This window comes from Vombatus ursinus, unplaced genomic scaffold (genome assembly GCF_900497805.2).
Source record: "Vombatus ursinus unplaced genomic scaffold, bare-nosed wombat genome assembly UNPS02014874.1, whole genome shotgun sequence".
Lineage (NCBI taxonomy): Eukaryota > Metazoa > Chordata > Mammalia > Diprotodontia > Vombatidae > Vombatus > Vombatus ursinus.
In genome coordinates, this window is record NW_020954652.1 from 3003715 (window position 1) to 3018795 (window position 15081).

The following is a 15081-nucleotide window of genomic DNA, read 5'->3' on the forward strand; positions in this document are numbered from 1 at the left end:
CACACACACACACACACACACACACACACACACACACACACACACACAAAGACACACATGATCTGAGTCTTCCCCTTTCTGATCCAGAGGCTTCATGATCAACACAGCTCAATGGTATCTCATGGAACCCTTACCACCACACTGCGCACATGGCTGCAAGGTGTGCTGTTTCCACACCTGCCCTATGAAATTATTGTTTGATTTTCCACAAATCGGCTGGTAGCACCTGTTGCTTTATGCAGGTGGGAAAAAGGCAAAATCCTAGCATTAGAATGAATAATTCTTACACTGACAAGAAGTGAACTCAAGTATCCAAGCTTAGGCAGGTCTAGTCATGGATAAACAGGAGTATTTTATTCCTGACCGATTAAAATCCACAGATAAGGAAATAGCAATGCTTTTGTTGTTCAGCCATGTCAGATTCTTCCTGACCACACTTGGGGTTTTCTTGGCAAAGATACCGAAGTGGGTTTCCATTTTCTTCTCCAGCTTGTTTTACGAGGAAATTGTGGCAAGAAGATTAAGTGACTTGCTCAGGGTCACACAGCTAGTTTCTGAAGCCAAATTTGAACTCAGATCCTCCTGACTCCAGGCCTGGCATTCCATCCATTGCACCACCTAGCGGCCCAAAAACACTACTGGAAGACAAGATCATAAGATTATTGACTTGGAGTTGGAACAGATCTTAGCTACCCTTTAGTCTGCTCAATCACAGTTGAAAAAAACCGAACCCAGAGAAGGGAGGTCTTCACTTACCTTACAACATGGCCATGAACTGGAACAAAATTGTGGAAAGCTTTTTTTTTTCTTTTTATTTCAATTAGCACCTTCTTTCAATCATTCATTCATGCAATAAGAATACATTCAATGCCTATTTTTTCAAACAGTAATCTGGTTCAGGGTTGCTAGAGGGTTCAATTCATGTGTGCTACAGGATTGAAACATCTCAGTAATGACTGTAGTAGAGTTTTATTTTAAAGAATGATATTTTTTTTAAATGTACTCGGCTGCTAGGTGGCATAGTGGAAAAAGTAATGAGATCAGGAATACCTCAGATGAAATCCTGCCTCTAACTCCGTGATTCTGGGCAAGTCATTCATCTATCTAGCCTCACCTTCCGCATCTCTCAAATGAGGATAATAATATTTCCCAGAGCTGTTGTTTGGGTCAAATGAGACTCACACTTTGCAAACCTTAAAACACTACATAAGTGTTATTTTATTATTATTTATTATTAACTATTGTTATTCTTTGCTCATCAAGCAACAAGGATACCTTTTGTACCGAAGTTTTACGCAGGAAGAAAAGAAAATGCCCTTCCCTCACCTTCAGTCCCCATAAAGAGTCTTTTAAAAGGAAATGTCACAGTTTAGCAAGAAACAGAAGGGATGGATCAAAGAAACTCATATACTGCAAAAGAAGTAGAGAAGCACCAACTCACTTTTATGTAATTACTGACAATTGTTTATACCTTCTATGCATTGACTTATTTGAGTCTCAAAATAGAACTCGCAAGCTAAGGTATTAATATTCTAGGTATTATCATTCTCTTTTTATAGATGGGTACACTTATGTGAAGTGACTCAGTGATAGTCACATGCGAATAAATATCAGAGAAGGAATTCCAACCCAGGTCTTCCTAAAGGCTCTTGAACTCTATCCACTACCCTATGCTGTCTCTCAGATAGAATACCTTACGGGTTATAAAGCACTTTTCATATAACATCCCTGTGACCTATACAGTAATAATCAAAAACATAATGTACATTTAAGCAGTATATTAAAGTTTTCAAATTGCTTTACCTCCAAAGTAAAATCTTATTTGAGCTATTGCACAGCCCTATAAGCTATCTTACGTAAACATTATTATTCCCACTTTACAGATGAAGAAGTTACAGCTCAGTGACTTGTTTAGGGTCTCCCAGCTAATTCGAGTCAGAATCAGGTTTTAAACATAAAGTTTTCCTGATTCCAAGTCAGAGGCATTTTACACTATATTCCTCTGCAGGACAGTTAGGAAAAAACAAGTTGTTGGGGTTTTTTTTGTTCGTTTGTTTGTCTGTTTTTCTTGTTTGTTTTGTTTTGAATTTTAATGGAGATTTTATTAATTGTGTTAATTTTAATTTAATTGTTATTAATATTAAAGTTTGAGAATGAAGACGAATTGGGGAAAATATCAGCTTGCTCTCTAATTTTATGAGCCAATGATTTCTTGAGTAGGGTGGAACCACCTGGAACCCCAGAACAAGGGTGACCTCTTGTGTTAACAGCTGAGACATGGCAGTCTATGGTCGTGATGATTCTGAATGATGAAGCATGGGCACTGAACCCTCTGTTTCCCTTCAGATTGAAATCGTGACTGTAATGCCTTCTGGGAACAGAGAACTTCCCAGCCCCCCACCGCTGCCCCAGGAGCCAGAAGGGGAAGAATCCACAGCAAAACTGATTGACGGCTCCTCCCCACATGGGCCAGATTTCATCGGTGTCCTTGGTCCTCAAACCAATGAAGGTTGGTAAATACAGAACCGAATTCTAGATTACAAACACGTTAGCCCCTACTGATGCTAGACGTCTCAAGTTCTAGAGGAAAGAAAAATAAGGTGAGAATTTCCAGAGTAGAGCAGAGAGAGCAAGAAATGAGGATGCATTTTTTTTTCAAATAAATAATCTGTTTCTAAAATGTTAGTAATCCTGCTTCTGATACTTACTAGCTTTGTGAATTATGGACCCCAGTTTTCTTAGATGTAAAATAAGGGGGATAACCAGATGTTCTTTGATGTTCCTTCCAAGTTTAGATTTACGGTCCCTCGACTTTCAACAGAATCATTTACCTTTCTTTGAACATCGCTCATTATTGATTGATTCACTCATTCATTCATTCATTCATTCATTCATTTATGTATTCATTTGTCATCCATTTATCTCGGCTTTCATTTATTTGTTTACATACTTAGCTATCCATTCATTCATTTATCCATCTATTTACTTGTTCATTTGTCCTTTATTTATTCATTCATTCACATGTTGATTAATCATCCAGATGTTGTAATTTCATTAGTATAAGGAGCTGCTAGTGAGGAACACCATCTTCCCATGCAGCTCAGCAAGTGTTAGAGCTGCTTGGACCACTGAGAGGTTGGTTAAATGACTTGCCAAGGTCAGCCAACGCATATGTGTCAGAGCCCCACTGACTATATTTTGATGCAAAATCCAGAATTCTCCCACTGAATCAAATATGGAAAGGAAATAGAAAGAAGTAATACATACATATATATGTATATATAAACACATATATATGCATGCATACACACATACATATATACACCCATACATACACAGCCACGCATATATACATATACAAACACATATGCATACGTAAGTGTTCTATACAATTATTTTAGATTAATTAATATGCACTTTAAAATATAAGAAAATGAACTTCTTAAAAAATTCTCATGGCAAAAAGCAAGTACCACTTAGAATAACTGGGAGAACTCAATAGAATTAAAATTCCACATCTATTTTGATCACTTAACCTAAACTGCTTTGGTTTCTTTGCTTGGAATAATCTTCTTCTCCAAAATTAGCATTTTACATTTTTTCTATATAATCATAGGTCATAGTTTCAGAGCTGGAAGGGGCCTCGGGGCTCATCTGGTACAATCTTTTCATTTTAGAAATGAAGAAATGGAGGTTCAGAGGGGCTCAGTATCCTGCCCAAGGTCACGGGGACAGTAAATCATAGAGCTGCTATCTGATCCGAGATTCTCCGACTCTGAACTCCGAGCTTTTTCTGATATGACCAAGGAACACATTTGTGCCTTCATTACAAAGACAATTATTTGGACTTTCACCCTTTCTTGATGGGGTATTCAGAAGTGGACATAAAGCTCTGGACATTTACAGACATCGACAATAGGTTGTAAAGTTAAAAATGATAATATTTCAATAATCAAAATAGAGGGGCAGCTAGGTGGTACAAGGAATAGAGTACTGGGTCTGAAGTCAGGAAGACCTGAGTTCAAATTTGACCTTAGACACTTATTGTCTGTGTGATCCTGACCGAGTCATTTAACTTCTGTTTGCCTTAATCTCCTGGAGAAGAAAATGGCAAATCAGTATCTTTGCTAAGAAAACCCCAGATGAGGTCATGAAGAGTTGGACATCACTGAAAGGACTGAACAAAAAACAGTGTAATGAATGCTAAGGAGAATTTGAATTTTGAGGAGAGGTTAGATCATAGAGTGTTGTCCCTAGACCTACAGCAGGAAGAGACCTTCAAGCTCATCTTGTCCGCTCCTTCATTTCATAGACAAGGAAACTGAGAACCCAAAAATGAAAGTGATTTAGCGTCACAGCAAGAGCTGGGGCAGTTAGATGGCACCATAGTGCATAGAGTACCAGACCTGGAGTCATGAATACTCATCCTCATGCGTTCAAATCCAGCCTCAAACACTTAGTGGCTGTGTGACCCTGGACAAGTCACTTAACCTTGTTTGCCTCAGTTTCCTCATCTGTAAAATGAGCTGGAGAAGGAAACGGCAAACCACTTCAGTATCTTTCCCAAGAAAACCCCAAATGGGCTACAACAACAATCAAAATAGAATTATAAGCTAAATATGGATTGTAAAAGAATACAATTCTTAATTATGAAAAGTCAAAAATTTTAAAACTTTTGAATTAGACACTGAAGTTACATCTATGTCATATTTTTCTTGCTTTAATTAGGGTAGAAACCTGGTATCAAAATAATAACAATAGCTAGCATTTTTAAAGCATTTTAAGGTTTGCAAAGTGCTTCACAATTTTATCTTGGTTGAGCTTCACAACAACCCTAAGAGGAGGTGCCAGAGATGATATCTGAAATCAGGTCTTCCTGATTCCACATCCACCATTTTATCCAGTGGCTGGCCTACCTGCCTATAATAAAAAGAGTGGTACTCTGAGAGTCAGACAAATAGTAACCGCTTTAAAGATCAGTTTTTTTCATTTGCAAAATGAAAAGAAAGGAATAGATTAGCATTCTCAACGTGATCTGGGGACTCCTGGGAGATCCCTAAGACCTTCTCGGGGTCCTCAAGGTCAAAATTATTTTCATAATAACATTAAGATGTTTTGATTTTCGACACAGTAAATACCATTACATATAACCCACACAAAACAAGAACTCTTTGGGGAATCCTCAGTATTTTGAGAGTATAAAGGAGTCCCAAGAACAAAATATATAAGAACCACTGGACCACTGGCTCTAATCTTATTTACTCTTGCATTTTTTTTTTCATTTAAACACTAGACTTTAAAGGCAGCTAGATGATACAGTGGATATAGCACCCAACTGTGGAGTCAGGAAGACCTGAGTTCAAATTTGGCTTCAGACACTTGACACTTACTAGCTGTGTGACCCCGGGCAAGTCACTTAACCCTGATTGCCTTGCCCCCCCAAAAAAATTAAATAAAAGAAATTCACATCAATAAACACTGACTTTATTTAAAAAAAGATAGAACCTACAAAAATGTTTAGCTATTTATTTCTTGTTACAATATGTCACCTCATCCCATTCCTCCTTAGAAAACAATTTAAATTACCTTGCTTAATTTTATTTCTGTGTCTTTTCAGACTTCCCCACCTGTCTCCTGTGCACTTGTATGAGCACCACAGTCTACTGTGATGACCATGAACTTGATGCTGTCCCTCCTCTGCCCAAGAACACAGCCTATTTCTACGCCCGATTTAATAGAATAAAAAAGATCAACAAAAATGACTTTGCACATCTAAGTATGGATGAAAAATGGTCCTAAAGTTCCTTTTTTTCCTTAACTTGCTGCATGGGTTGTTGATTGCTTTTGATTTCTTAGTTTTGTCCTAATTCTGTGATTTTATTGTTATGGGGTTGGGGGAAGGAATATGCATTTATATAATGCTTACCATGTGCCAGGAACTGTGCTGAGAGCTTTAAAAATATTATCTCATTTGATCTTCACAACAACCTTGGGAGGTAGGTACTGTTGTTATGTCCATTTTACAGATGGTGAAACTGAGGCAAACAGGGGTTAAATGATTTGTCCGGGGTCACACAGCTAGGCCAGATTTGAGCTCAGGTCTTCCTGACTCCATACTCAGCCTCTAACAATGGGATGGGCACTTGCTCTACAATTTATACTCTTTGAGAGTTGCATGATATGTGCATAGTATTATACATGCATATATATGATATGTATGTTGTTTTTCAGTTGTGTCCAGCTCTCCATGACCCCATTTGAGGTTTTCTTGGCAGAGACACTGGAGCGGTTTGCCATTTCCTTCTCTAGCTCATTTTACAGATGAGAAAACTGAGGCAAATAGGGTTAAGTGACTTGCCCAGAGTCACACAGCTAGTAAACGTCTGAGGCCAGATTTGAACTCAGGAAGAAAAGTCTTCCTGATTCCACACCCTGTCCGTGCACCACCTATTATCCATTCTTTCTTAGCTGTTTCTGAGCACAAAATAATATCTGACAACAGAAAGTAGAAATGTGTGAATTCAGGTCCTCCCGATTCCAGGCCCAGTGCTCTATTCACTAGGGCACCTACTGGCCCCATGACATAGACAGACAGACGGACGGACAGACAGATGGATAGACAGATAGATAGATGACAGATTTAATATATACTATACTATAATATGTGTATACAATTATATATTTGGCCAACCTGTAGATACCACAGATGCCAAGGTCAAACATGAATTGGTGATCTTTCTTCAAACATCTTTGATTCTGGGATGTATCTTTCACCTCCTTCATGTGGGATAGTCTCTCTGAGGATACAGATTGTAACTCGTCCACATCTGTCCACCTGTGGAACTTTTGGCAACGTCGTCCCGTGAATCTTGTGCCCAACATACTCAGTGCCTTCCCATAGACTTTGTTGTCGTTGTTTTGTTGATTGGTTCTTCAATCTAAAAAGATGAATTTTTTTGTGGTCATGAAACATTTTTGTTGAGAGATTTTGTTTTCTGCAAATTTGACTGTCAGAAAATATATCAGGGGATATACCTACTGAGAAAAGTCTCCTTTAAAGAGCAGTGCCCATAGATATTCACAGAATATATGAAGGAATAAATGGGCTTTGTTTTTAAAAGATAGCAGGCCCATTTCTTTGCTGAAGTTAAATGTCCTTATAATTGCATAACTATGCATAATACCTGAGGGAGCCTGAATATTGCAGGAAATAGTAAAGCATTTGAATGATAGCTCACTAGAGACAGAAGGCTAAATTCACTAACTGTCCATCTCCAAAAGCAATCATAGTTTCTTGATTTCTTCTTTGTTTTTATGGAGGGGAAAAAAAAAAGAGAATATGCATGAATATTTTCTGTTCATTTTTTTTTCTAGGTGATTTAAAAAGGATTGATTTGACATCGAATTTAATATCTGAGATTGATGAAGATGCTTTCAGAGAATTGCCCCAGCTTCGGGAACTTGTCCTTCGGGACAACAGAATCAGACAGCTTCCCGAGTTACCATCCACACTGACCTTCATTGACATCAGTAACAATAGACTAGGCCGAAAAGGGATAAAGCAAGAAGCATTTAAAGTAAGCCTAGGATCTCCGTCTCTCTTTCTCTCTGTTTCTCTCTGTCTGTCCTTGTCTCCCTCCTTCCCACCCTCTCTCTCTCTTCATTCTCATCCCCTCTCTTTTCTTCTCTCCTCTCCTTTTTCTCATATATCATCTAGTTTTTAAAAATTATTTAGGAGAAACAAAACAACTTGCAGATGTTTTATTTTATTCTTTTTTTAAAAGAAAGCAGAACTACCTACCTCTCTCAATTTAAGCAAAGTAAACAATCAAAGAAAGGGTCTTCATGAAGGTCATGGGAAGTAATTGTCATCATCAAGAAGCATTTATCCAATGTCCAATACCTAGCCAGTACTGGGCTCATTTGAAATGTGCACTGACTATAAAAAGCTACCTTATCTTTGATGTAGCTTTTAGTCATCAATCCCAGTCTAAGACCTACTTGTATTCCCACTGTACATCATTTTGTTTTTACACTTCTTAAAGAGTCTCATGTGATGTTCTCAACATTTTGTTCTTTCAGATGAATTGATATTATTTTTCTAACTCTGGAAAATAAAATCTTGGGTAGTTGACTAGTAAAAAAAAAAAAGTTTCATGAGAAATGAGAGTAAAAGTCAAATTACAATCACTCTCCTTTTTCACCAAATTCCTGTCTTTGGTTTTCTAATAGGATATGTATGATCTCCATCACCTTTACATTACGGATAATAACTTGGACCACATCCCACTACCACTGCCTGCTAACCTCCGAGCTCTCCATCTCCAGGTAGGCTTTTAGTAAAGAAATAGATTGAACAAAGAATGATGTCCCATTTCAGAGATAAAACAGATGGCAAAGGGACTAATTTATTCACCAGCAAATACATTCATCTTCTCAGGATGATTTGGTAGAATGAACTGCCATATTTTTCTTTTTCTCTTGACTTCTGAGTCAGAAGATATATATATATATTTATATCCTGTCTCTATCATTCACTATCTGTGTTACACTAGGCCAAAGCGAGGTGTTTGAACTAAAGCTCCATTCAACCCTAAATCTATGATCCTATGTCCTCTTTTCATGCTGAAAATTAGAACTTATCATAACAGTTGCTCTGTCCACCTACTGATTTCCAGTAACAAACTTTAAAGCCTTAGAAACTTGTCTCTCCATATCTGCCATTGTTTATTTGACATGTTTCTCTGAAGGGAAAAAATGCAAGACACCTACACCAGCATTTAATAGTATAGTGGAGCAGGGAAGGAGATCACAGGATCTTAGGATTGTGATCCAAAAGCAAAAGGGATCTCAGAGGTCATCTAGTCCAATCCCCTTATTTTACATATGAGGAAACTGAGGCCCAGAGGAGGGAAATGACTTGACCAAGACCACACAGTAAAATTATTCTAACTTAACAATTTCATTTTGTTATTTAGCTCCTGGGAAACAAGTTCTATTCTTATACCATATACTTTTTTTTTTTTTTTTTTTTTTTTTGGTGAGGCAATCGGGGCTAAGTGACTTGCCCAGAGTCACACAGTTAGGAAGTATCAAGTGTCTGAGACTGGATTTGAACTCAGGCCCTCCTGACTCCAGGGCCAGTGCTCTATCCACTAGACACCTCACAACAAGTTCTATTCTTAGGATTCCATTTCATGCTTTATACAAGAATTCACACTCTCTCCTCATCTGTTTTATTTTTTGGAGGAAGGTCAGGAAGCAATCCCATAGAGTAGATGTTTGTGTAAAGAAATTCCCATCTCATTTCTCACAAACTAACATGCTGGTGAGATTTAGCATTATCTTTTTTTTTTTCTTTTGATTAGGCATCACTTCCCCTTTATAAGAATCACTGGAATAGCAGATGTGTTCATCTAAAACAAATGTTTTGGCTTAATACATGATCAAACAAATTATTCCTTCATTTCAAGTTTGGAAAATATCTAACCCAGAGATTAAGTCACACTCCCCTCATAATTACTTCCTAGCATATGCCTAAGATACCTAGAGTTGAGACTCCATTTATGCCCAGAGTAGAAAGAATAGACGCATTTAAAATTGTACAGTAATCACATCAAAAAGAACCACAAGATGGCATTGATATGGCAGAGAAATTCTGTCTGTATGCCACAGGATAATGGTTTTAGATCTAGAAGGCACCTTAGAAGTCATTTAGCCCAGCTTCCTTATTTTACAGTTGAGGAAACTGAGTCCCTAAGAGTCTATCACTTGCCCAAGGTAACAAATGTAAGAGAGTTACAAGGCTGGAATTTGAACACAGAGCTGCTGACCCCAAATCCAGTATTCCTTTGCCCCACATGGTCTGACTGTTTCATAGAATGATAGTACTTGTAGTACTTGGAGAGATTATCTTCCTTCCAGATGATCTACTTTCCATTTAGCAGATGAAGAAACTGAAGATCAGGGAGACACAAAACTGAAACTCATATAGGGAATGGGAAGAACACTAGGGTTGTTGTGAGGATCAAATGAGATAATTGATCAAATGACTTGCCCAGGGTCAGACAGTTATTAAGTGTTCTAAGACAGGATTTTAACTCAGGTCTTCCTAACTCCAGATCCAGCTTTATCCATTCTGTGCACTGCACCAGACTGCCCACCCCACCCTCCAATTTCTATATCATGTATTGAAACTATTCCTTTCTATATCAGCTAATTTTATCCTCATAAAAACCATCAGAATGTGAAACTAAGGACAAGATAATTGAATCCTTTCATGAACTCATACCATTGCTCTTTTAGCTCCAATATAGCAAGATCTGGAAAATAGGAAAAAAAAGTTCATGTGTATGAAATCTATTGACATAGCAAGAAGGAGAAAAAAGAAACTGCTTCTATTTTTTTTTCAGGCAGAAAGAATTTTCTCTCTCTGGGTTTCACAGTCCTTTAAGGCTGGACTTTTGTCAGATTTATATGGTGTTTGGGATATTTTCTGTTGAAATGCCCTAGATTTAATATGAGATTTTGCATGGTATACTAGACTGAGAGCCAGGAAGACCTGGGCTCAAGTCCCACCTCAGAAACAGACCAGCAAATGTGACCTTGACAAGTCATTGCTCAATGTTGAAGGTAACTCTGTGGGACTAATAATATTTGCATAGCAGGTGCTGATCTGCAGTGGTAGGAGTTCTTAATTATAATAGGTAGTGTTCATAAACTTTAATGTTTATAAAAATTACATATGTATATATAATCTCATTTTATCCTTACCCCAACCCTGGTATTATTGTCTGTATTTTACAGAGGCTGAAAGGTTTAATGGCTCACCTTGAATCACACAGCTAGTATGTGTCTAAAGCAAGATTAAAAAAATTAGGTCTTCCTAATTCCAGGTCTGACATTCTATCCTTCATACTACCTAGCTACCTATTCTTCCCTACCCTGGTGAAATCACAGATCTGATTTAAAAACCAACAAACAAACCAAACAACAACAACGTTTTAAGTGATTGTCCCCTGTCTCCCTCTTGTCAAACCACCTTTATGATTTATGACTTCATAAATAATAATAGCTCATGGTCACGAAGCACTTTCCATTTTATAAACTGATTCTCAAGAAAATGGTGGTGGTGAGGTAGAGTTCTATTTAGTTAATTTCAAAGTAACCCAGAAAGATTCCATATGATTTATGGTGGATATATGTGGACTAGAGTCGGCATGGTGCTGTGGGGAGAGGGCTGGCCACTGACTCAAGAAGACCTAGGTTCATATCCTTTCTCCAACATATAACTGACTATTTAACCCTGGGTATTTAAATCCTTTAATCTCTCAGTATCCCCAGGGAGCTCTGTAAGGCTCTAAGTAACAGAGAAGATTAAGGGTTAAGAACTACATTAATAGAGGAAATTCTTCACTTCGGAGTTCCAGATGCCAATGGAATAACAGGCTTGGTCCCTATACCTATGGAATGTTAGGAGAGGGAAAAAAAAAGATTAAGTACCAGAAACTGCGCTGATCATTAAATGGACTAAATTCCCAGACTGTAAACTTCTGGAAATTCAGTATTGGAGAAGAAGTAGGAATTTGTAGCGATCAGTCTTGTGCCAATAAGATGACAATATTTTGAATATTATGGGAACCTTAAGTTGTCAACAATAATTGTATAATCAGCATTCATTGTTGTATCTTAATTTTACCCCAATATCCCTCAAGTTCTATTATAAATAGTACTCCCAGAATTCATTTAAATGTCATATGGCATATAGTCTGCTCCTGTGACAAATAATATTAAATAATAATATAGACTGGTCTTATGGCTTCTTCCTAAGCTGGCATCCTGTTCTATGGCCAATTAATTAATAAACAAGTGTTAATTAGGCTCCTACCTTGTATCCAGCACAAGTGGTTGGCACCAAAGAACTTAACTATATGACGTTTTCTGACTCTTGAAGATCAGGGAGACACAAAACTGAAACATATGAAACTATCAACACAATGAAGTTCTTAATGATGGGATACTACCCATTAATACAACAAGAGTCTAGAAAAAAAGAGAAATTACTTGAACCCAAATAGAGGTCCAGGATTCTTCCTTATTCATACATATCTTGGACCATACCTCACTTTAGTTGTTTTTCAATTATGTCTGACTCTTCATGACCCTATTTGGGTTTTTCTTGGAAAAGATACTAGAGTGTTTTGCCGTTTTCTTCTCCAACTCATTTTATAAATGAAGAAACTGAGGCAAACTGGGTTAAATGATTTACCCAGGGTCCCACAGCTAGTAAGTGTCTGAGGCTAGATTTGAACTCATGAAGAGGAGTCTTCCTGACTCCAGCCCTGGGGCTCTATGCACCGCCCCCCTAGTTCACTAGTATTGAGGAGATTCCCTCTATGATGTAGGTGGGCACCTTTTCTGAAATTCAAAGTCTTTGAGTGCTGCCTATGAAGTGAGATGACTTGCCCAGTCACATAGTTGGTATGGGTTACAAGAGGGATTTAAATTCAAATGTACTTGCCTTCCAGATCAGCCCAATCTACCTCTCAAGTCCTATTCTGAAGCCTCATGTTGTAGAAGTGATCTGTTCTCTTGAAGGCCATGATAGCAGTAAATAAAAGCTAGCAGGTGCCACCAAACTAGGAAAGCCTTATGTTCTAAGTCTAGTAACAGGAGAATGGATGAGAGGAAGGTTGAGGATGAGAGTATGTAAGTTATTTAACTTTTCTGGGCCTCAGTTTCTTCATATGTAAAGTGAGGGGATTAGAGGAATCTTTAAGATACTTTTCACTTCTAAATCCAATGATAATATTCTCCAATTTCTTTGTGGAAAATAAGGGTTATGGAAAAGACCTGGGGACTGAAGGTATAATTCTTTGACACTGTGAGGATAGTGGAGGGAAAATTAAAGCTGTCTAGGATGAGGAGAAGAGGAGGAATATGATCTATGTGCTAAATTTATCTACCATGTTGGAACTGGCTCATAAAATGTTTAAAAAGTTTTTCTTTTAAGACAATGGCCCATGCCATTCCATAATCCTTTCTTTAAGGAGGCCTAGGGTGGTAGATGGCTTGAGATCAGGAGTACTAGGCTGCAGTAGGGCTCAAGCCAATCACTGAGTGTCCGCATTAAGACAGGGACCAATATGGTCCCTCCAAAGTTGGGGCCACCATGCTGCCTAGCAAAGGCTGAACTGGCCCAGGTCAGAAACAAAGAAGATCAAAGTTCTTTTGCCTACCAATAGTGGGATCAGTCCAGCAAATAGCCATTGTACTTCCAATCAGGGCCATATAGAGAAGTCCTTCAAAGGAGGTGGTAGTGTCAAATGAGATGTCCTTGTTATGTAGTCCAGATTTCAGTTGGGGTCATAGGATCATAACCCTCTAGGGAGGAAGAACTTCCAAAGCCATCCACCAAAAGATGAATCAATTTAGGTCTACAAAGGAGACTATGCTGACACATAGACTTTCTTAGGTTATCTCAGGGCTACCCTGTTAGATGCTTTTGATGATTCACCATCAATTGTCTGTTTTCCTGATCACACAAAAACTTTTCCCATGACCCTGCCCCCTTTTCTTTCCTGGATCAATCAAACCCCTGAACTGCTCTCTCTGTCTTCATATATTTAGAGCCAAAGGAACCTCAGGGACTTTCTGATCCAATTCCCTCATTTTACAGATGAGGGAACTCAGGCCAGGATCCTTTGGAGATAAAAAAAGAAAAACAAACAAACAAAAAACAGAAACCAAGGGAAACATTTAAATATGAAAAACAAATAGGTATATGAGGGAGTGATTTGCCCAAGTACATACATATATATGTATGTATATACACACACACATATATATATATATAATAAGTGTGTGTGTATGTGTGTGTATATATATATAAAATAAGAGTGATAGAAAGAAGAGGCATGAATAAGTTTAGGGTTATTTGTTGATGCTGATAAGAGGAAGGAAGTAATGGGAGTGTGGGGGCAGGATGGGTAGGGGAAGATAGACCAAAGATGAGATGACTATAAGGCCCACAGAAGTGCTGGGTAATATGATTCAAAATTGTGTGCCTAGAAGAACAGGTATGGAACAAAGATACCTTTTGAGCTTTGAAGGTGAGGGTAAAAAATGGGAGCATAGGTTAGATTAGGGAAAATGGGAGAGAACATGAGATTGTAGAGGGTAGAGCATTGACCTTGGAATCAGTACACATGGATTCAAATCCTGCCTGAGACACTTATTAGCTTTTATAATCTTGGATGAGCATTTAAATTCTCCAAGCCTCAATTTCATCATCCATAAAATGGAGCTAATATCTGTTGTACTATCTCCCTTACAGGGCTTTTGGAGGGAAGTGATTTCCAAGGGCTATATAGAAGTCATCACTGTGGTTTCTTGTAGAGCAAGGGGAATTAAGGAAAGCATTAGGTTGGCAAAGATAAGGACAAAAAGTGGGTTTCTAACGTGGCTGTGTGTATTCCTCTTGTAGAACAACAATATTCTAGAGATGCATGAAGATACTTTCTGCAATGTCAAAAACTTGACCTACGTACGGAAGGCTTTGGAGGACATCCGGCTGGACGGGAACCCCATCAATCTGAGTAAAACTCCTCAGGCGTACATGTGTCTACCTCGTCTGCCAATTGGTAGCCTGGTCTAAGCCAAATTCAGGGTTCAGGCAATGCCCTATGCTAACAGCAAGAGAATCATGATTAATGTGCTAGCACAGAAAAAGCCGTGAATTGTTTGCAAATTTATATTTGGAAACTTGTTAGAAGTTAAAATGAAACACAAACAGATGAAGTGAAAAAAATGGAAAAAGATGATATTGGCATTGAAATACATAAAACAATACCAAACATACAGGTTGAGCAAATTTAAATAGAAAATATGTAACATTTTTATACTTAAGAAGTACTCACATTTAATTTACAGTATGTATGATTTAAACCTAATTATTCAATAAATGAAAATTTATTAGGAAAAAAACACATACACTTTCAGTATTTATCCAAGGTTTGTTGTTATAATTCTTTTCATTAACCAATGTTGTTACTCCCCCCTAAATCATTAGATTCTGGATTG

The 15081-nt window shown here is 37.8% G+C and overlaps 1 protein-coding gene across 1 annotated transcript in view; it reads left to right on the top strand.

Annotated features, from left to right (window-relative positions):
• Window positions 1–14863, top strand: part of EPYC (epiphycan) — a 30579-nt gene extending 15716 nt beyond the window's left edge. The window contains exons 2-6 of the mRNA XM_027842543.1: window positions 2347–2509; window positions 5618–5776; window positions 7375–7577; window positions 8233–8328; window positions 14486–14863. Of these exons, the coding sequence (XP_027698344.1) occupies window positions 2365–2509; window positions 5618–5776; window positions 7375–7577; window positions 8233–8328; window positions 14486–14656 (774 nt within the window). The 5' untranslated portion in view covers window positions 2347–2364 and the 3' untranslated portion in view covers window positions 14657–14863. The remainder of the gene's footprint in view (window positions 1–2346; window positions 2510–5617; window positions 5777–7374; window positions 7578–8232; window positions 8329–14485) is intronic.
• The last annotated feature ends 218 nt before the right edge of the window (window positions 14864–15081 follow it).